The following is a 22,873-nucleotide window of genomic DNA, read 5'->3' on the forward strand; positions in this document are numbered from 1 at the left end:
GGAAGAGAGATCCATGCACAAGCCTGATCGCAGAAAGCAAAAGCACAAATAACAGCAAATTAGATAAATTAGGAAAGGAAAGGAAAGTGTCAGGGCTTTCAATGGGAACATAGGAACTATCATACAGGAAATGAGAAAGCCTCAACTGGAAGGCATCTCCCCAAGCGCTATGTCTGGCGTGGGGTTCCGATATAAACACCCAAGACCTCTTACTTCACATGAGAAGGCAAATGATCCTATTAAGAATGGAGCAAATGCCTGAACAGACAGTTCTCCAGAGACGGAGACAAATGGCTAATGGGCACATGGGAAGGAGCGCAGCGTCATTAGCCGGGAAAGAAATGCAAATCCAAGTCGCACAGAGATGCCACTTCAGACCCACGAGAAGGTCAAAACGGAAAGCACGGCCCAGTGAATGTTTGCAGGGTTGCCGAGGAATCAGAGCTTTACACATCGGGCAGCAGCTGGTATTGTGCAAAATCTGAAACACAAGCTCACCACCTAAAACAGGTAGCTCACCCTTAGGCATACTCTTCCCTTGTGATAAAATACCAGGCAGGAAGCAAACTTAGGGAAGGAAGGGTTGGTTGCAGCTCTCAGGCCTGCCACAGTTGCCTTGGCATGATGCAGTGCAAACAGGCTTCTGAGAACGGTCAACACTGGCACTCAGATCACTTCCTCCTTCTATGCAGTCCAAGAACCTAGCCCAGGGAGTGGTGCTCCCCTCCTTCAGCCTGTGGTTCCTCGCCTCTGTCTAATCCAGCTAATCCCTCACAGGCATAGACAAAGGCTAATCCAATCAAGACAACTTCACAAGCGGGCCCCAGTGTCTCATGGGTAGTCTAGAGTCTGTCCAGTTGACAATCGCTATTAGCCTTCACAGCACCCAAGAAAACTGAGCACCCGTGTCTACCAGAATACTTCCATGAGTGTCCATAGCGAAAAAGTAGCAAGACCCCACCTGTGCATCAGTCGATGAGTGGATAAATAAGACGAGGTGTGTCCACACAAAGGGGAAATCAGCGTGAAAGGAGTGGGACTCTTGTGCCTCCAGTCTGTGGGTACACCTTGAAAGAAGTGTCAACTGAAGGAAGTTGGATGTAAAATGTCATGTGGTGCGTGCATTCGTGACCCACAGTGTCCAGTGCAAACAACTCTATAGGCCCCGTGGTGCTGACCTGAAGAGGCTCGAGAAGAGTGGAAAGGAGGCTGTGGCAGGTCATGAATGCATGTACCACATGACATTTACATCTAGCTGATGGCAGCTCCGTCTGTGCTAAGTCGGTGGGCTGCACAGCCTAAACCAGTCACCCCGGGCTACATGAACTACAACACACACCCGGAGACTCTCCAGTGGCGGCCGCTGTTGCTCTGATGGTCCCGGAGGACTCGGCTTCTCTACCTCCTGCCGTGGGGGTCTCTCCCTTGGGCCAGCGTGCCCTTCCCAGCTGGAGCAGTTTGGACTCTTTATTACTTCTCTCCTTTGATTCTAGTGTGACCTGGGCTAGCCTTGAACTCCCTCTATAGCTGAGGATGACCTTAAACCCCTGATTTCCCCCTCTTCCTTCCTCCCCCCTTCCCTCCCTCCCTCTGTCCCCCTCTACCTTACCCCCCGCCTCATGGCAGTCTTACAAGCTTTGCTGGGACTGTAGGGGAATTTCCACCACACCGTGTTTACGCACTGCTAGAAGTCAGAGCTTGGGCTTCCTTCACGCTGACTTCTGTGGCTCACCAATCTCCACCCCTTAGCCCTCCCCGCTCGAGAGCTCCATCCTGATAGGCAGTGCCCAGCATTCTTGGTTGGCACAGTCACAGGGGCACTTTCCAGGAGCTGGCCTTTGAGGTGTGGGGATGCATGATACAGTGAGCTGGGGAGGGGACCAATGGCACCGACCTGTATCCAGAAAGTCTCACATCAGTTTTCCAGAAGCCTTCCCTGAGACTTCATGTCACCGGGGCCAGCAAGACCGCTCATCTGGCAAAGGCGCTTGCCCCAAACCTGGCAACCTGAATTCAATCCCTAAGACCCACAAAGTAGAGAGAGCTGATTCCTGTAGTTTGACCTCTGACCTTCACATGCATGCTACAGTATGTGAAGTCCACATGTATATTCTCCTTCTCTTTCTGTCTGTCTCTCTGTCTCTCTGTCTCTCTCTGTCTCTCTCTGTCTCTCTCTCTCTCTCTCTCTCTCTCTCTCTCTCTCACACACACACACACACACACTACTGCAAAAACATAAAGAATAATCTCACAATCCACAGAAATACCCAAAAGGGGATTAGAAGCAAAACCAAACATTTTTGAACCACGTTTAAATGAAGTTTAATAGTTTGAAGTGTGGTCTGACGGGTTCTGTGACGCATTATAAAGATAAATGAGACATGAACAGCTAAGAGAGGCCCCACGGGGCAGTGGAGAACAGCAGGGAGACCTCCCTGAAGGGGGAGAAAAAACAAGTGGAGAAAGAGAAAAGAAGCATGCTGGGCCATTTTGGTTTTGATGAAAGGAGAATTTCTAAGAACATATCAAAACTCAGGATAAATTGGAAAAGAAGTCAAATGTTCCTGGGAACAGATAATGGGTACAATTTTTCTTCTTTACATCTTAAAAAAAAAAAAAAAAAAAAAAAAAAAAAAGGTAGGTTTTGTCCCAGGGGAATTTGAATCAGCTGAAATTTCAATCTGGCAATATGGCATTTCCTATACTTAACAGCCCTACCTGGCAGACTCTCTCCAGGTGGTAAACTGTGAGGCTCCGAGCCCAGCGCTAAGTCTCCAGGTTGCCCTGGCTCTTTGGAGACCCAGTTGGGCCTCCTGTGAGTGAATGATCTTGTAGCCGCATCTCAGAGTAGGCACTTAAGAGCTGCCGAGATTGGCCCCACAGGAAACAGGTAGGGGCCAAGAGGTGAACCAATTGGGTTGCTATGACGATGGCCTCTCTCTCTTTAAAGAACAGGGACAGTTTTCAGAACACAGCATAAATATAACAGGCATACAACACATTTGGGGTTGCAATTTTATTTTAAATCAAGTCAGAAAATGGAGTCTGATAAACAGCATGCTTCCACGCTTGTAACAATAGCAACCCCTTTTTCTTAGTGATCCAAAGTACTGTTTTATCGCTTTTTAAAAATTAAAATAAAATAAGCATGTATGTAAGCAGTTTTTCAGGCAAGGCCGCAGTAGCATTTAAGGTGACCAGGGAGCCCTGCAGGTGGAGCACAGACAAGCCCTCTGCCTGAGAACTGAGTCAAGTCATCAATGGTAGTTGCGCTGACTTTTTTAGGGAAACACGAACAAACAGCTGACCACCAGATAGTGCACCAGCCACGTTCCAAAGCGATGGTTCTAGCCAAGTCCACCTTGGGGAAGCAGTGAGTTTATTGGGCTCCCTGCGAGCATAGGTGAAGTGTTACTGGCAGGATCAGTGACCCAAAGCAGCTGAATTGCTGCAAAGCCCCACCCCATGAAGGACACAACCCACTCATCAAGGATGACAACCCCAAGGAAACTGTAGCACAGTCTCCCTGTCAGTCAACTTTCAACTTCTTATAGAACCTAGCATCTCCCACAATGCCTTGCAGCTGAGGAAGGCCAGAAGGGAGTGATGGCTGGAATCTTAGGTGGGGGTCTGGTGACTCTCTTCCGACTTGAGACTATCAATAGCTCCACCAGCCAACTGACATGGCTACCTGTGATGATCTATATTGTCAACGTGGCAGGATCTAGAATCACTTAGGAGCAAGCCTCTGAACACGCTGGTGGGGAGTTATGTAGATTAAGTTAACAGAGGTGGGAAGACACAGTGCACTCTTTAAGTACAGGCAGCTCCATTCCCCAGGCTGGCGTCCCGGCTGCGTAATAAGGAAAAAGACCTGAGCCCCGTCATCCATCTCTCTCTGCTTTCTGGCTGTGGAGACAATGCGACCAGGCACTTTGTACTCCCACTGCCATTGCCTTCCCCACCCGGATGGACTGTGCACCCGCAGACTGTGAGCCAGACTCAACCCTTCCTTCCTTAAGTTGCTTTTTATCACCGAAACAGAAAAGTCAATAATATACTTCCCGTTTGTTCTTCTGCTCAGTTACTACCCTGTGAGCCCAGCTGAGCTCTGCTGGAATGGAATGATCATGTTATCCAGCAATGGTCCTTACCTGTGACATGTGTGTCCTCATACACATCTTATTTTGCTGGATAACTTTCAGCGGCCATGTCCGGGAAGAAGGTTCATCTTCTAGTTGGGCTGACTGTCAATCTTGCCCTTCCGAACACCGGGAGGATCGCCGAGCTCCATCCTTGAGGTGTACTCATACAGCATTCTTATGTTGGGTCATGCTCACAGACCCGTCCTGGCTAGGCTGAGTGGGTTAGGAGAGGGTTCTTCGTGTTTCTAGGAAAGCAGAGTCACCTCCTAGGTGCTGCCTCTGTGGTGCTGGACAGGTGGGCAGCCAGTGACTTCTGCCATGATTCCACCTCCAGGAAGATCCCTGTGGGTAGAGCGAGAGAAGAGTGGATGACGCTCCACCCCAGTGTCATTCCCAGCTTGTTCTGTTAGGCTGTGTCTTGACCAGGTCCTCCCTTCCCCCTTCTCTTGAGTAACAGTGATCTGTCCGAAGTTTATTTGAGATCGGGGAGACAGCTCATTCGGTAAAGCATTTGCTGTGGAAGGGTGAGGCCCCGAGTTCAAGCTCCAGACAGAGCCCATATAGAAAATCTAGGACTGGGGGAAGGGATAAGAGGCTCCCTGGGCCTCACTGGCCAGTCCACCCAGATAAACCAGCAAGCCCCAGGTAGCAGTGAGAGAGCCCATCTAAAGCACAACGTGGCCAGTGTCCTGAGGAGCGTTACCCAAAGTTCACCTCCAGCTAACAGGGACACACACGCGCAGATACAAACACACTCCCCCGTACACAGCCGCAGAATCCCTGGTTCCAGCCTTCCATCCATCACCCCCTCCAGCCACCTCCTCTATGCAACCCTCACGGACCTCCATGTTTGGCCATCTCAATGAGCTGGTAGCCATATGAAACTGAGGAATTCCTGTTCGAGATAAAAGCCTACAGCTCTTTAAGTTATTACCCGAAACAGAGAGCGTTTTCTTGCTGGCTGGGCTTAGGTAGAATTGAGTTCTAAATACCCAGGATTTACGGAATTTGTTGCTCATAATAAAGAGATTTACATACGTTCTGTGCACCTACAGGCTTACCTGATCCACACATAGCACTCAGAACCACTGCAGGATAGCCTGATGGATGTGTGTGTGCTGTGTGCACGTGTGCAAGCATGTGTGCATGTGTGTGGTGTATGTTCATGTGTGTGTGCAAGTATATGTGTGTGTGTCTATGCGTGTGTCTAAAAATGCCCCCTGTTCAGAGACGGCCAGTGACTGCTGATGCCAACCGTGTGGTGCTTTCTTCTGCAGTCCCTTCAGCTCCTCCTGAGAATGTGTCCGCAGAGGCCGTCAGCTCCACCCAGATCCTACTGACGTGGGCTTCCGTCCCTGAGCCAGACCAGAATGGGCTCATCCTGGGCTACAAGGTTTGTGCTCACGCTGACTTTGCTCCGCCTTCTGGGCTAGTGGGAAGATGCCACAGATCTGTCACCTGGGCCAGTTTCTGACTTTATCGTCTGTCTTGTCTGGGAAGAAGGACTAGGAGAACTGCTTCCCAGGCATCAGCCAGGGCACAAATGCAAGTGGGTCCCTGACCAGCAAGCCAGGTCCCAGCTCTGCCTGGTCTGGCTCAGGCATCCTGGACCCTGGGCCCATGAATGGATGCAGCTTCTGTCTCCTGCATTGTCAGATGAGAATGACCATAGTTGCCACTTCCCAGAGTTGCTATGAGAAATTGGAGGCTTTATGGGAAGTGGCCCCTGCTTCTTCAGAGGGCTGATTTAGGGTGAGCCTAGGTAGGGCTGTCTTCTGTTAGAGTTGGATTTTCCTAGCTTCTCTGGGTACCATCTTCTAAGCTGATGTCTAGACTCTTTAAAACCCATTTATTTCTTCTCTCTCAAAGGTGACCAATGCAATTTCCTGGCTCTGTCTCTCTCTCTAGCTCTAGTCTCCCAAGCAACATAATAGGCATCTCTGGATCTAATCACTAATGCTCTCATGGGATGATCAACTGGACTGGAGCAGTAGAGCCCTGCCTAAAATCCTCCAGTGAGGGGCTAGGGTGTAGCTCAGTGGTAGAACACCTGCCTAGAATCCCCCAGTGAGGGCCTGGGGTGTGGCTGAGTGGTAGAGCCCCTGCCTAGAATACCCCAGTGAGGGCCTGGGGTGTGGCTGAGTGGTAGAGCCCCTGCCTAGAATCCCCAGTGAGGGGCTGGGGTGTGGCTCAGTGGTAGAGCACCTACCTAGAATCCTTCAGTGAGGGGCTGGGGTGTGGCTTGGTGACTAATTGCTTGTCCATCATTCATGAGTCACTGGATTCAATCCCTAGTAAAATAAGAAAATGCCTTCTACATATCTTCAGTGGGTCTTAGGCATTCTTTTTCCTCTTGCCTTTCAGTAACTGGTTTTCTTTCTGTTTTTTTGTTTTGTTTTGTTTTGTTTTGTTTTGGGGGGGTATTTATCAGACAGGATCTCACACTACAGCTCAGGCTAGCCTGGAACTCACTATGTAGCACTAGCTGACCTTGAACTCATAGCAGTCTTCCCCCATGGTCTTTCAAAGTGCTGGAATGGCAGGCTTACCCACTCGGCCCTGCTGCCTTTCTGTCACTAAATCTCAGTGGCTCTCCTCTGACCTGAGCTCACATGCACTCCTCTGCATAAGTGTTCTAAAGGCTCCCTTCTAGATCCATGCTATGTGGCACTCCCAGGGAACATGGCAATCCAGAGCGTACAACAGGGACATGACACTGCCTCCTGCTGTATGTCTCCTGCTGCGCGGCAGTCCTACTGAGGGGGCTTGGTGGACAAAGCTCCATGCCACACCCCTGCTTCCCACAGGGAAATGCTTCCTGCGCTGTCTTCAGATGTCTCCCCATGACCTCCTCTGTTGCAGTGCTTGGATCACTTACCTTGGGGAACAGTTCATAGGGCTGAACGTAGAGGGAGGACTGAGGGGAGGAGTAGGAGGAGGTCCTGGAGGAGCTCATCTCAGGTCATCCCTGTTGAGGGCAAGCCTTGGGTTCACATGGGGAAAAGCAGGTCTGCTAAGTCAGGACCCCCCCCTTTTTTTTTTGATTCAAGGGACTTCTTAGAGCCACAAGCTCCATTTATAGGAAGCAAAAGGTCTGTGCCCAAGACCAAGCTTCAGTGAGAGCATTTGGCATGGCTGCAGTTGAGAGCTTCAGATCTTGCCAAATTGTGCCGAGGCAGCCAGATCACCAGGCTGTGGACAGATCTGTGTGACCACAGCCACTCTTCTGCAGTATAGGTGCCTCAAGGCCACCTTTCCCCTAGGTGCCAGTGGATAAAAATGAGATCCCGAACTCCCTCAACACAGCTGCCGCCATGCAGGAAAGCCCGTGGGTTGGGTCCTTGCTGGTCAGTTCTGAGCTGGTAGCCTGTCACAGGGAGTCCCCACCCGAGCACCCGCTTAGCCTAACCGTCTGCACGTGACGCTTCAGATTCTGTACCGAGCCAAAGACCTGGACCCAGAGCCGAGAAGCCACGTGGTGCGAGGGAACCACACGCAGTCTGCTCTGCTGGCCGGCCTGCGCAAGTTTGTGGTGTATGAGCTGCAGGTGCTGGCCTTCACACGCATTGGGAATGGTGTCCCCAGCTCACCCCTCATCCTGGAGCGCACCAAAGACGACAGTAAGTACACGCTGGTGCTGCTGCCTTCTGGCTTATTTCCCCAAGCCACACCAATCAGACTGCAGCTGTTTTTAATGTAAAATTTTCAACCACTTTTTTTTTTTCTAGTTAACAGAAACAAAACAAAAATTGCTTTCCAGTCACTGGGCATTTATGTGGCAAATTTGAGCCTGGAGATGATTGTTATAGCCTGATTATGGACTGTATGTAATCTCGGTCCTGACCATGCTGTGGGCAGGTGCTAGTGAGGGTTGGCTAGATGATGCAGCATGAGCCCATCCTCTTGGTGACAGCTCTACAGATCCAGATGAAAACTCCCCTCTGGACCTGCGTCCATTCTCATGGGGACGGTGGGCCTCGACATTTGCATTCGGGTTGTTAATTACAAGTTCCTGCTAGAGAGCAACATGTTTGACAGCACCCAGGGGCCCCCAGCTCCGGTGCTTCCAGATTTGAGTAACAAGTGCATCTTGCTGGCTTTGTTTTTATGGAAACCTAAATCATCAGTAAATATGTTTTTCCACTTTGCAGATGTCAAACACTTAAAGGTTAGCTCCTTCGCACGTTCGTTATTAAACAGGCCATAATGAATATGTCAGGGGGAAAATACTGATCGGCCCAAGCACCCACCTCGGGATCAGAAGTGTCTGACAGAATGGAAACGATAGTGTTGCTTAAGCACCTTGGTATGGTTAATGAGCCACAGCATGCCCTACTGGGGTGGATGAGCCCGTCTTCCGCGTTCACACAGCACGTGGATCGAGCCTTGGCTCTGTATTACTTACTTAGCCTAGTAGAAGGAGATCTGATTTGGCTCACAGTCTGAGGGTCCTGGCCATTCCAGCAGGAAGGCACAGTGGCTGGAGCGTGAGGTGGCCGGTCACATTGTAATCACAGTCAGGAAGCAGAGATGGGTGAATTCTGATGCTCAGCTCGCTTGCTCCCTTTTGACTCAGTTGTGACCCCAGCCCACAGGATGGTGTTGGTCACACTCCCGATAGGTCTTCCCACCTTGGTTAGCCTAATCTAGGAAATCTGTCACAGACACGCCAGGACAGACAGACATGTCTCTCAGGTGATTCTAGAGCCTGTCATCTTCACAGTCACAACCATCACTGCTTCTGTAGGATGACTCCTTCAGCTTTCTCCAAGGCAAGGGGTTAGAGGTAGATGGGAAGCACAGGGGCACAGTGACTGGGCCATGCTAGCCGCAACTCGTACCCGTTGCCCATGTGTGGCGTTCCAGCTCAGTCCCCTGAAGAGAGAGAGAGAGCTTTTAGAAACTCCATCCGTGTTCACTGCCATTACTCTTCCTAAAGGACACCTCTACTCAGGCGATGTTTGTTTTTCTTTTGCTGTTTTATTATTTATATAAACATGTCTTCTTTCTTCACTCTGACACAATCCATTCAGCCTCAGGGACGCCGTAGGAGGCCACGGCTGTGTCACACCGGTGTTATGAATTAGTCCTGACATCTGAGCCTGTGGCCCCCTCTGAACATTTGTTACACCCGTGTATAGGGTAACCTCACACACGTCCAAATTCACCTGCCCGGAATGGGCATCTCCGTGCCACTGTGTGGAGATCCATCCATGATTACGTCCCGTGAGAAGTCCTCGCACGGGCCACACGCTAACTTGCCTGTTCGTTTAAGCGAATCTGTTTCATGAGGGCTGAAGCCCTATTACTTAGTCTTTCCACAAGACATAACTGCATTTTAAATTATCTGCGCGCTGAGCCACACAGAAGAATTATTATACGCATCTGTGAGCACCAGCTCTTAATTTTCTAAGACAGGGCCGGTGAGTGAGGCAAGCGTAGGCCTGGAAGCGCAGATTGTCAATGCGCTTCATCAGTGGCTGTGGGGGCTAAGGGATACATTGTTGCATTGGTTGCTTTTGTCCTGGCTGTACCCAAGTACCTGACAAAGGCAACTTAAGGAGGAAGCTTTATTTGGCTCACAGTTGGGGGGTTCACAGTCCATCATGGTGGGAAGCTGAGGCAGCTGCTCACATTGTATCACAGTCAGGAAGCAGAGAGAGAGGGATGCTGGAGCCCAGCTTCCTGTCTCCTTTTTATACAGTCCAGGCTCTGAGCCCTGGGACAGGGACACCCGTGTTCAGAGTGTGTCTTCCACCCCAGTCAGCCCAGTCTGGAACGCCTTTCACTTTCACAGACATGGCTGGAGGTGTGTCTCCTACCTGATTCTAGATCCCTCTGTCAAGGTAATGGTTAGTAACCGTCATAGTTGCCAAACGCCTGCCCTACAAATGTCAAACCCAGCAAAGGAAGCTGGACTCACAGTGGTGAAATACTTACCTCAAAGTCATAAGTGACCCTCGGGCTAGTGTTGCTGTGAGCTGTTCTGTTGTGTCATGCAAGTGTAGCTTCAGAACGTGGTTTTCTAAACCAGGTGGGCAGGATTCAAAATCATCACAGTTATTCAGAGCCAGTGAGGGTCCAGAAGTCCTTCCTTGATAACATGGACTGGAAAGATAAATCACCTTTATCTTCAGTAAACAGCTACTGAATAAGCATGAGGACCTGAGTTCAAATCCCCTAAAACCCACATAAAAAGCCAAGGTATAAAATTAAAAATAAGGGCTGGAGAGATGACTCAGCAATTAGAATGCTTGCTGCTCTTTCGGAGGATCTGTGTTCGATTCCCAGCATCCATATTAGGCAGCTCTAGCTCCAGGGGATCTGATGCTGTCTTCTGGCCTACTTAGCCACACGCTGCATAAATCACAGACACAAACACATGAATAATAAATTAATCATTTTGAAAGGCAGATTAATTTTTTTTTACATAAATAAAAAAGGAAGCCACAAGGAGGAGCGTGGTGGTCATTGGAGCATGGGGCTGTCCACGAGGAGGACCTCGGTGGTCACTGGAGCATGGGGCTGTCCACAAGGAGGAGCGTGGTGGTCACTGGAGCACGGGGCTGTCCACAAGGAGGAGCGTGGTGGTCACTGGAGCACGGGGCTGTCCACAGGGAGGAGCATGGTGGTCACTAGAACACGGGGCTGTCCCCGGAACCCTCTGTCTCACTGTGTCTCGCTTCAGCCCCAGGCCCCCCCGTGCGGCTGGTGTTCCCCGAAGTGAGACTCACTGCAGTGCGGATCGTGTGGCAGCCCCCGGAGGAGCCCAACGGTGTGATTCTGGGTAAGGAGCGCTGGGAAGGGGCAAGAGATCTGTTCCCTCCCGTTTCTGTTAGATGGTGGGGTAGGTGGACACAATCACAGCGCAGCAGCACCCCAGACACAGCACCACAGGCCTCCCTTGCTGCTAAGGAGGGCACGGAGGCTTTCTCCTGCAGTGAAATTTACATGTTATTAACCCAGATTTCCCTCCATTTGTGTGCGGTCCATGGCAAGCCCATTCGTAATCCACCTCCCTCCACTCCAGGCTGTGCCGGCGGGTGTTTGGGAGGTGGCAGGCTAGTTTTTCATAGTCGGCGCTGTCCTGGATCTTGGAAGCATCTGTCTCCCACTATGAGGCCCGTGCTGACCCGTGGGAGAGGCTGCCAGGATGACACTTGAACCTCAGGCATCCAACTTTACAGTCCTAGACGCAGCTCTAAGGAGGCTGATGGAGAGCCAGCAAACGGAGTCAGCGCCTTTACTGGTTTATCCTCTCACTAAGTCAGTTGAAGACTCCATGCTCACTCCTGTTGCCTGGTGGGAGACAGGACTGGGTGAGGCCCGCTCATTCTCAGGGTTCTCCCCCCCACCCACCACCCACCCCTGCCGCCTGTAGGTAGGAAGAGTTACTGATATTGCAAGTGATGGCTGACAGGATCCAGAGTCACTAACTTGGATGGAGGTTGGGCTGGGTGGAGCTGAGTCTGGGGTGGGGGAGGGGAGCGATGGCCACAGCCCTGGGAGCAAGGGGCCTCTGGTGGCTTCTGCCTGAGAGCAGAGAGGACCCAGAGCTGGGCCAGATGGGGATTATGGGCAAGTATGTGCTGAAGAGTGTGACACAAGGAAAACCAGGCACTTCAGGAAAAAGGTCACAGAATATGGGCAGACCCAGGTCCCTGGGGACGTCCACCTGGTCCCCATTTTACTGGGCAGTTCCCAGTAAAATTCTTCATCTGAATGATGAGCGGGTGACACAAGTCACTGCTACTGGCTGCTTTTGATTTTGCCAGTGTAAGGCTTGGTTTAAAGAAAGTATTCCAAAGACAGATTCAGGGGCTAGAGAGAGGCCTCTGCAGTTAAGAGTGGCTGCTCTTTCAGAGGACCCAGGGTTGACTCCCAGCACCCACATGACAGCTCACAAACAAGCTCTAACTCCAGGGTATCTGACACCCTCTTCTGGTATCCATGGACACCAGGCACACATATGGTACACAGTCATATATGAAGGCAAGACATCCATGTACCTAAAAAAAATAAGTCTCAGAAAAATTTTCAGGAAATTGAGGACTGGGGGTGTCTCAGTAGTGTGTGTTCGCTATGTGAGCATGAGAACCCAGGGTGGATCTCCTAAAAGCCACATGAAGGGAATTCAGGCACGCTGAGACATGCCTGTGATCCCAGCACTGAGAGCGTGAACAGGTGGAGCCCATGGACTCGCCGCATAGGCAGCCTCACCAAACTGGGAAGTCCCAGGCCAATGAGAGATCCTGCCTCAAAAAACAAAGTGGACAGTAGCTGAGGAACCACACCTAAGGTAGTGTTCAGTATCCTACATACCTGTCCACACACACAAGCATACACACACACACACACACACACACACACACACACACGTCTGAAAACCCATGCATCTCCTGCAACACAGAGAAAGAGGCCCAAAGGGCGTGTTTTTGAGGAGTGCTTGCCTCTTTCGGATGGGCCAGGATAACACTGAATCATCCACTCCAGGCGGACAAGGCCTGTCCATTCCTTGACCTTCCGTGGCAGAATCTCTGCAGCTACCAGATACACGTGTTGCCATGAGCAAAGAGCTTCTGAGCCTGGTGGCCTTGAGGTTGCAAATGCTTGCAGCCACAATCACAGTGGCTGTGGAAGCCCCTGAGGAAATGAGCTCTGGCTAGAAAAGCCCCATCTGGAGCCAGCCCAGGGGGCTCAGGCCAGGGCTAGGGAAATGTCCTCGGAGCAGGTGGTCAGCACAGAGGCAAACCACGCTTTGGGAAGAGCCTGCCCTCAGCAGGGCAGCAGGGAGCAGATCACCATGAAACAAACAGAGCCGGATACCCAGTTTCCCAGGAGCATTCCCTAGAAGGCCACAGCAGAGCAGGCCACATTGCAGGCGTGGGAGCACAATTCTAGAGTTCCAGTCTCTCACCCGGAGTGCCTCCCACGCAAATGCAGGGCCGGGTTCTTACCCGGGGTCCTCCTGTAGGATTCAGAGGAAGCCTCCTGCTCTCTGCTGCAGCGATGATCGAATGCCAAGACTGTAGTGTACAAAAATAAAGGGTTGTGCTCCTTAGGTTCATGGCACTTCTCTCGTCAGTAAAATGTTAGACGCCGAGAAGGAAGTGATATGGTTTTCAAATGAGCCTAGTGTCCCATGTGGACAGTAGGCTGGGTCTAATGGGTTTGCAGCTCCCTGGGTCCCACAGGAAATGATGACATTTTCAGTGCAGTATTAAAGGCAGGTGTTTAAGGGAAAAGGGTTTATACAGTTCCTGGGCATGGGGCCTGGCTGAGGTGGAGTGGTTGCTCTTAGGGCATGCCTTGCTGGTAGGGACTGTGCAGAGCTCACATGAGGTGGAGGGAGGACATACAAGAGAAAGCAGAGAGGAATTTTACAGGGCCTGCAAGGTAGTTCGCTCTGTGACTCCCTAAACTCATGTAAAAAGAACCAGGCTTGGTGACACGCACTTGTAATCCTAGTTCCAGAGTCGGGAGAATGGTGAGGTTCACTGTCTAAGGGCCCAGCCTATTCGGTGAGCTAGCCCCAAGCCTCTGAGAGGACCCGAGCAATGACACAGAGGCTGACATCTGCCTCTGGACCCCACTGCCCAGATGGGGCTGTCAGCTCACGTCTAGCCCTTTCTCGTCTGCTCATCTCTGCTGATGACGGAAGCGCCGTAAGGTGAAGCTGAGGCAGCAGCATCACACCAGGCAGGTCACAGCCATCAGACCTGGAACGGTGAGGGCCCGTGACCACCTGAGCAAATGGAAGGGCATGAGGACAGCACCCCCGTCTGTCCTTGTCAGGAGCGTCACCCATGTGGCTCCTAGAGAACCACCCATGGGAAAAGAGAGCAGGGCCAGCTCTGTCCCAACAGATCTCGTCTCTAGGCCTGTGGCCAAGGGAAAATCTATGGCTGTGGTTCTCAACCTGTGGGTCTCGGCCCCTCGGAGGGGTCACATATCGGATATTCTGCAAATCAAATATTTACATTATGATGACATTTATGAGGTAGCAACAAAATAAGTTTACAGTTGTGGGTGACCACAAAATGAGAGACTACATTGAAGGGTCAAGGCGTTAGGAAGGTTGAGAACCACTGCTCTGTGGGGTTCAGGGGGTAGCTCCATTGACAGAGTGCTTGCATGCTCGGAACCCTGGGTTCCAGGACTCAGGACGTGGAGGCAGGAGGATCTGAAGATAAGTTAAAGGTTATCCTCGGCGAGTTTAGTGAGTTCAAGGCTAGCCTGGGCTATGTGAGACCCTGAAAACAATAAAAAGGGAAGCACACATATTTGACAGGCCATTCCTTTAAGCAGGTTTGTTTAGGCAGGAGGAGGCGCAGCTGTGATGTGCCGTTTGTATGGCTCAGATCTAGGACTGCTGTTGGCGTTTCTCCCAGAGGCTTCGGCTCCGCATTATAGTAAGGCAGAGAGAAAGCAGGTGATTAGTAAAAGCTCCATGGCCAGTGCTCAGACCTCAGCCTGCCATTACTAATTAAGTGGACTTATAAAAAGTCGCTTGTGTTCCCAGGCCTCAGTTTCCCCATTTATGCCTCCCTTAGCTTGTGCAGCAAAACACACACACACACACACACACACACACACACACACATACACCTGCCTCATTCAGTGTACAATAAATGGGACAGCTCCTGCCATATTTACATCATATTTGCTAGCCTGTCACTTGTGGCTGGAGGCCACTGATCCTGGGCCCAGGACAGGTGTGCACTGATGGCATCTTGCACCCCCTGTTCTCCGTCGCTCTACTTTAGGTGAATGCGTACATGTCTCTCTCTCTCTCTCTCTCTCTCTCTCTCTCTCTCTCTCTGTGTGTGTGTGTGTGTGTGTGTGTGTGTCCATGGGTATTCAGGCGTGGGCAGATGAGAGGAGGACCCTGGGTGTCCTGCTCTAGCACTCTCTGCTTTGCTCCCAGTGACTCTGGAGCTAGGCTGATGGCTAGCAAGCTCTAGTGACCCTCCTTTCTCTGTCCCCACAGTGCTGGGGTTACAGACATGCACATACAGCCACGCTTGACTTTTTATGTGGGTACCAGAGATTTTATGTGGGTACTCGTGAGCTCATGCTGACATGGCAAGTGTCCTTACTCACTGCCCTAGTCTCTCAGCTGGGACCATTGAGTGTGATGTGAAGTCCTGGTGGGGCCATCACTGGAAATCACAAACACACAGGGAGGAAGTAGGTGATATTTACATCCTTCTAGCACCCTGTATCAGTCAGTGTTCAATAGAAGAGAACTGATATGAGTATATATCATGAAGGGAATTAACTGGAGACAGGCTGGAGAGGCTGAGAACTGGGTGGCTTGTCAGTCCCTGAGTCTCATATCTCAGAAGTCCCAGTCTGGTGCCTAGGGCCTGGAGGACGTTGGAAGTCTAAAGAAATTGGGTCCCAATGTCAGTGAAGAGTGGCAATAACAGCAGCAACGTAAGAACAGATGCATTTACCAACAGGGAGCAAAGGCAGGCAGGCAGAGCTCTGCTTTTCCTGCCAGTCTCTTTGTATCTGGGCTGCTGGAAGGCGCTGCCCACTCTGGAGAAGTCCCCCCCTCTTCCTGGGAATGCCCTCACCTCCCTGTCTCTTAGTTGACTCCAGAGATGACAAGACGGACCGTCTCACACAAGTACTAAGTCTGGCGGCAGTAACTCTGTCAACTGGGCAGCGTGGTCTTTGTGTGGTTTGGGGTTGTAATGGCACCTGGTGATAGCAGATGCTATCTGGTGGCCAGTCACCTGGGGATGGTTACAGCCAATACACCAGACCACAGACGCTGTCAGAAAGACAGACAATTTTTTTTCTAAAGATCCTAGGTGTTGCTGGGGTGGAAAGGAAAGCGTCTGTTTTCCTGACTTACCTCGAATGGATGTTCCCGGGAGCTCAGGCTGCCACGGCAGTTTTCTAAGCCTGTGGCCTCAACTGCAGCTCACACCTTCCCAGTCTATATGGAAACACACTCTTGCATTTCCCGAAGAGATTAACAGCATGAAACAGCCCTGGGTGCCCGGAGGGAGAGAGAACTCACTTATTTGCCTGGTAAATATTTTACCATGGAGAGCTCTGAGCAGTTACAGACTCCCTTTGGGGGTTTGTGGAACTACCTGAATATAGCCATCTGCCCGCAACGTGGCTGACTGTTCCGCACACCCCTGAACACTGATAAGCTAGGCTTCATGTGTGCATTCTTCAGAACTGTGCCCTAGCCAGGCCCACACGCCCCAGATTCTGCTCGCATCAGAAGGCCCCTGGCCAGCCAGGACCAACCTTGAAGGCTCTTCGAGAACGCTGCCGTGGCATTTCTGTGATCCCAGCCCTCTCGGAGAGAAGCTTCAAACCTACAGCTACATGCTGTGGGCTATGAGCGGGGCTTTGGGGACCCTTAGACCTCTTCTGTATTCTCTGCCCCCTTTGTGGAGGTAAGCTGGGGGCTTCATGGCCTCCAAGCAGCCAGCAAGGCCTAACAGCACTGTGTCCTGCTGATGGCCCTGCTTTGGGAACCGGAGCATCACCAGGGAGACTGATGCCTTTGGTTGTTGGCCATCGGCGCAGCCCATAAAAGGTTCTCCACTGCCTGGAATGTCAAGACAAAGCCCCAGACAGCTGTTCCAGCACACAGGGTCAGACTTGAAGGAGTGGGGACCCCTGCGAGGCCTGTTGCCCACAGCTGTGTCACCTTACCCTGTCCTCCCTCTGGCTTCCCCAGCCGGTTTTCTCAGCGAGCAGTTCCCCCTCCAACCTCCAGCGCGTCCAGAAACCAGCAGAGGCTCTCATTGTGCATTTTAATCTTCCCTCCAGATCGATGTCCCTCATGCTTGGCCTCGCTCTCTTCAATGCCCGTATTATCATAATTCACCCATAACCTTAAAAACAGGGCTTCTCTCAGGCCGCGCTCTCCTCCTCCTCTCCAGTAAGCGCGGCCGTTCTTTGCAAACACACGGCAGCCTCCTGACCTTGGCTCACCGAGATCCCACCCGCTAATGCTTCTGACCATAATTACATAAGAAGCCTCTTCCTCGGAACCGCTCTCAGCTCAGAACACCATCCGTCATTATTCTCTAAAAATGCAAGAGCTGCCTCTTTCATCGGGGGTATACAGGAAAGAGACGGCCGAGGTCCAGAGAATGAGCCTCTTCGGCGCGTCAGGGTGAGGAGCGGGTGTTAATTTTTATGTTCTGCGCGGCAGGGCACTGGGCCTGCTAATGATGCCGCATTTATCGGAGGGAAAATAATAGGAAGGTACAAACAGAGGCCCGAGGGTGAGGAGTTTTCTCTCGGTAATAGCTCAGTGTGGGAAGTGGACTGCAGATAGAAAATAATAACCCAGATTCCCCGCAGTTAGGGACAAATGACACCGTGCCTTGTGGTTTCCATACATTATCTGCTGAGGCTACGCAGTGACTGTCCCAGAAAAATAATCTTCTCTTTCTGTTTCTGAGACAGGGGGGTCAGGGGTTAAGGGTAGCCCTGCGGCAAAAGCCCTCTTCCAGGAGAGGAAGGGGCTGGGCTAGACAAGCACAAGGATTGTTCCAGGATCAAGTCCCCAGATAAATGGCGCCGTGTCTGCCGATAACCTGTGCGCAGCGCCCACAGGCTGGAATCATCTCTAGACGGCTGCCTGTGCCTGGTCCAGAGTAGATGATTTTTATAGGTGGCAATCACGCCGGATTCCCCTTGGGGTTAATGACACTAAGAGTCTCCTCTTGTTTGCCACCTGGGGCTTTTCTTGAGTTTCTTAAGAAAGTTTAAAATTCTTATTTGTGTGGGTGTGTGGTGTTTGTATGTGTGTCTGTGTGTGTGTGGTGTATGTGGTGTGTTTGTGTGTGTGTGTGTGTGTGTGTGTACACAGCTGCCATCAGAGAACACCAGGGGACTCCTGCCCTGTTACTGCTCAAGAATATGTCCAGTCCTACCTGCATACACAGGCAGGAACAAACCATGCAGGGCTATAGGGTGGAAATGCTTACAGGTGAAAGGCCGGAATTGAGAGGCCTCTATCCAAACACTCTTCATTTGTTCATTGTCTGTATGAGCATGTGTGTGCTCCTGTCAGTGGAGTGTCACTTCCTAGGCACTATCTACCTTGTGTTTTGAGACAGTGTCTCTCACTGTCCTGAGGCTTGCTGGTTTAGCCAGCTGTCTCCACATCCCCAGAACTGGGATAAGAGGCACACCGCCACCCTTGGCTTTCTATGTGGGTGCTAGGATTGCACTCCAGTCATCATGCTTGAACAGCAAGCACTGTACTTATTGAGCATTTTCCTCACCATGAATTTTTCCAGAGATCCTAGTGAGAGGAGAGACATCAAGAGTTACATGGGGGTAGGGACATGGCCAAGGTAAGCAAAGAACTGGACTGGGTTGGAACCCACATCAACTGGCTACCTGCTCTCCAGTCAAGAACTTCCAAGAGAGATACAAAGTTTGCACAGGTGACAACCCAGAGACACTGAGCCACACCCAGCCCCTCACTGGAGGATTCTAGGCAGGTGCTCTACCACTGAGCCACACCCCAGCCCCTCACTGGGGGATTCTAGGCAGGTGCTCTACCACTGAGCCACACCCCAGCTCCTCACTGGGGGATTATAGGCAGGGGCTCTACCACTGAGCCACACCCCAGCCCCTCACTGGGGGATTCTAGGCAGGGGCTCTAACACTGAGCCACACCCCAGCCCCTCACTGGGGGATTCTAGGCAGGGGCTCTACCACTGAGATTTCTGTGTTTTTTATTCAGATAAGCAGTCTTGCTACATTGCCCTAGCTATCCTTGATCTAGTTCTACAGCACAGGCTGGCTTAAGCTTTCAGGCAGATCCTGCCTCAGCTTGTTGAGTAGCTGTGACTATAGACTGGTAGCAGTGGACCAAAAGTAATGCTTTTTTTTTTTTTAAATAAAGAAGGGCAGCTTAAATCTAGAGGTTTTCCAAAATACTGATAATAAATACCAGTGACCTCCCCACTCCTCCATAACCAGCCTGCCCAGGTCCCCACCAACATGGCTGAAAAGTGTCCTGACTTAGAATTTTCTTTGTTCTGTTGTTAGGAAAAGCCCAAAATTTTTACCACTGGTACAGGCCACAGATGCTCTCCGAGGACATGCTTATCAGTGGGTGGGTGGTGGGAGTCAAGGGTCTGTTTGTGGATTGCAGAAGATTTACCTAATCGTCATAAGAGGCTGGGCACAGAGGCAGTTGGTAAATGGTATTTAGGGGCTGAAATGCCCCAAGTTACTTGTAGGTCCATGACTTCCACCTGGTGACAAACGTTGGCGTTCTAATTGGTTGTCAGCCTTGGAGAATGTTTAACAGTGGGAGGGTTTTGTTTTTTTTTTTTTCTGGGAATGTCAGTTAACACACAGAATTGAGAAATGGCCACAAGGTAAGTCCACTTCAAGCTCCAGGGCAGAGTGTTCATGTGCGGGTCACTTTAACATAACCAACAGTGGGGAACTTGCAGAGCCGGCATCCATCTCAGGCCCATCTCCTCCGGAGAGACGTGGAACACCGTTTCTGCCTGGAAGGTCTCTCGCAGAGGGGACTTTGGGGTACAGGGTGTAGCAGGTGCATCCATTGTTGGGCCCGTGGACGGTGTGAACCCCGAGACAGCTGAGTATGGCCCACAAAGTCATTAACTTGCTTAAGACCTTACAAAAAGTTTTCGTCTTGTTATTAATTTTCAAGCTCGTATATATTGCTTGCTGTGCACATCCTACCTCACGTGGCCTCCAGCTTCTCTGTTCCCCATCTGTTCCTCCTCTCGTGGCTATGTGAACAGCGCCAGCTGTAAGACAGATACACAGTGTCTTTGTTCACTCGGAGACTTCAGGAAAGTACGCAGGGGTGTTTTGGCTGGGCAGCGATTTGTTTTTATAACTTGACTGCAGGATTCTCAAGCATGAACTCTGCACATGACAACTTCTATCACAATGTCAAAAGGTTGGACATTCCTGGAAGCAAATGAGAGCCAAGAGGGGCTGTCTTCCTTCTGGAAGTGTGGGGCTTTGTCTTTGAAAAAAAGTAGGACAGACCTGGGGCGCACATCATTGGAAACCCTGGGCAAAGTGTAACCTTTCCAGAGGCCTGCCCATGCGTTTGACCTACTGGGGCCGCTGCTGATAGCACTCTCTGGAGGGAGACTGTAGGAAGCATGGCCCCTCCACATGGCTCTCCAGTCACTGTGACATCTACTTACTATATGGTGTTGAGAGTGCAGGAGTCTCTAAGGCCTACAACCTTATCCCCTGGTCACCCAAGCTCTGCCTCCCTGTGACGGAGTAAGATGGGAGAAGAGGAGGCCTAGCAGGACTGGTCAGCCACCTCTAGGTTTCAGTCTTGGCTCCGTGAAGAAGGGGAAGAGGCTTGGATCAGCTGCTGTAAGACTTGAAGGCACTTGGGCCCCAAGACAGTGAGAAAAGCTGGTCTGACAGAGACAGGCAGTGGCCATAATGGCCGTTCAGAGGCCTGGGGTTAGCATCTCAAGCTCACTGGACATCACTGTGGACACGGCTGAGGGTCTTGTCTCCTGGTCTGTGTGGAAATGATAACCACCCTGTCGATGACCCGAGGTGGCTAGGGTTTAAGGTCAGGGTGTGCTGAGTGTCCTCAGTCTGTGTTGAGTGTCCTTCTGGTCTCCCAGTGGAGGATGGGATGAGACTCACCAAAAACAGTTGGGGAAATGGCCAGGAAGCTTGGAAACCCCTGGAGCCAAAGGCTAAGCCAGGAGGACCAGGAGTCGCAGAAGTGGGACCTGAGGGTCTCCGGGGAACTGGCCTAGCTGTGTAACGGAGGAGCCGTGCTCCCACAGGAGGTGAGCAGACACTCCGTCCTGGTCCCTGCAGGTGGCCCCCCTCACAGGCTGCCCCCACCCCCGGGCAGGCAGGAGGACCAGTTCAGCCTTGCTGCTTTCCTCTTTCTCCTGCTGAGTCCCCCTTGTTTAACGGGAGCACTTGCGTTGTCATTAATTTTTTTTCATGTCACAGCACCCCATCCATTCTGGTTTTAATCAGAAGCCGGACCACACGTGGTCTGTGAGCCCAGAAGGCAGTCTGCCCCACACCTCACTGTTGGGTTTGGGAAATTGGCAAGGCTTCTTCCGAAGCCAGCAGGCGGGCACTGGGGTTGCTTGGTTGGAGGGATTTTATCATTAATAATGTCTGATCAACCATGACCCCTTCATAATCAAGGAACTCAGAGAGACATGCAGAGCCAGCCAAACCCTGCCACTCTGGAGTTACGGAAATTAACAGAAGGGGTGTTCAGCTGTTTAACGTGGAGGCTCGTCCTCAGGCCTGGGTGGGGAGGCTGAGGGGCTGGGACTGTGGGAGATGAGGGTGTGGGAAGGGGGCTGAATACCCAAGTGTGCAGGTGTAACCAGGCACGAGTCCTGCCCGCTGCAAGCACTGTTGCTCATGACAACTGTGAAATAACCCACTAAGGGCATGCTGGCCTCCCCTGCTGGGCTGAAGGGAAGGAAGGGCTGTGCCGTGGGAGGGGAGATGGAAAAGGACAGAAGATCCAGAGGCCTGGGCTCAGGACACCTCCGGTGGGGAGCAGTGTGGGGCCCGGGTCTGGTGCTATTCTCTGAGTGGGCAGAGTCCTGGGGAAAGATGAATCTGTTTTCACATCTTGTTCCCGTGAGGGATGAACAGGGAGACAAGTTTCACAGAGCACTGAGCTCAGACAGCCCGCACTCCTCACTGGGGCTGTGACCTCCCTTTCAATGTGCTCCCCGCAGCTTTTGGAAATCAGGAGGGAACGGAGGGCAGGCCGTGTCTGGGTTTCCGATCTGGGCTGATTCTGGGGTGTCCGGAGTGTGCGTTTTCTGGGTGAGTGAGCAAAGAAATCAATGGCTGAGCTGCCTCCCTGACTCTGCTCCCCGCTGCTCCCCACAGGGTACCAGATTGCCTACCGCCTGGCCAGCGGCAGCCCCCACACCTTCACCACTGTCGAGGTGGGGGCCACGGTGCGGCAGTTCACAGCCACGGAGCTGGCCCCGGAGTCTGCCTACATCTTCAGACTGTCTGCTAAGACGAGACAGGGCTGGGGCGAGCCGCTGGAGGCCACAGTCATCACCACTGAGAAGAGAGGTGAGCCCCCAGGCTCCAATCCGACTGTGGGGGGGGGCACGCGGGTTCTTCAGCCCCTCTGATCACCACCACGCCTGGAAGCCTGAGCCAGGCGCGGAGCTAGGCAGGTTGTCTTTTTCACTTTTGTAAGTGTGTGTGGCGTATGTGTGTGTGCTCAGATGTGTATGTGCGGGTACTCACGCATGTGCATATATGTGAGGCCAGAGGCCAGCTGTCTTTCTTTAACCCTCGCTACCTTGTTTTATTGAGACAGTTTCTCGTTGCTTCTGGAGCCAGCTGTTAGGGCTAGACTGGTCCCTGGCTCTAGGGGACCCACCTGTCTCTGCATCCCCAGTTCTGGGGTTAAAGATACAGGCCGTGGTATCTGGGTGTCTGTAGCTGCTGGGGATCAGAGCTCGGGTCCTCCCGCATGCTCTGAGGGTGCTGTACTGCTGAGCCGTGCCCCCAGCTCTGAGCGACACCTATTGTCAAAGCCTCTTCACGGCACAACTCTTCGCCACCTGGCCACTGTCTCAGACCGTCGGGGCATGTTATGGAGGCCTGGAGGGAAGAAGCCCAGCTCAGAGAGGCTGTGTAACTAGCCCAGGATAGCACGGGGCTTTGTCTGGGGCCGTGGTTCCCAGCCTTCCTGATGCTGA

At 51.8% G+C, this 22,873-nt stretch overlaps 1 protein-coding gene across 1 annotated transcript in view; it reads left to right on the top strand.

Annotated features, from left to right (window-relative positions):
* Positions 1 to 22,873, top strand: part of Sdk1 (sidekick cell adhesion molecule 1) — an 898,365-nt gene that overhangs the window by 786,085 nt on the left and 89,407 nt on the right. Inside the window, exons 26-29 of the mRNA XM_060368045.1 lie at positions 5,423 to 5,538; positions 7,576 to 7,765; positions 10,834 to 10,932; positions 22,041 to 22,235. Coding sequence (XP_060224028.1) covers positions 5,423 to 5,538; positions 7,576 to 7,765; positions 10,834 to 10,932; positions 22,041 to 22,235 — 600 coding nt within the window. The remainder of the gene's footprint in view (positions 1 to 5,422; positions 5,539 to 7,575; positions 7,766 to 10,833; positions 10,933 to 22,040; positions 22,236 to 22,873) is intronic.

The sequence above is a fragment of the Meriones unguiculatus genome, chromosome 15, assembly GCF_030254825.1.
Source record: "Meriones unguiculatus strain TT.TT164.6M chromosome 15, Bangor_MerUng_6.1, whole genome shotgun sequence".
NCBI lineage: Eukaryota > Metazoa > Chordata > Mammalia > Rodentia > Muridae > Meriones > Meriones unguiculatus.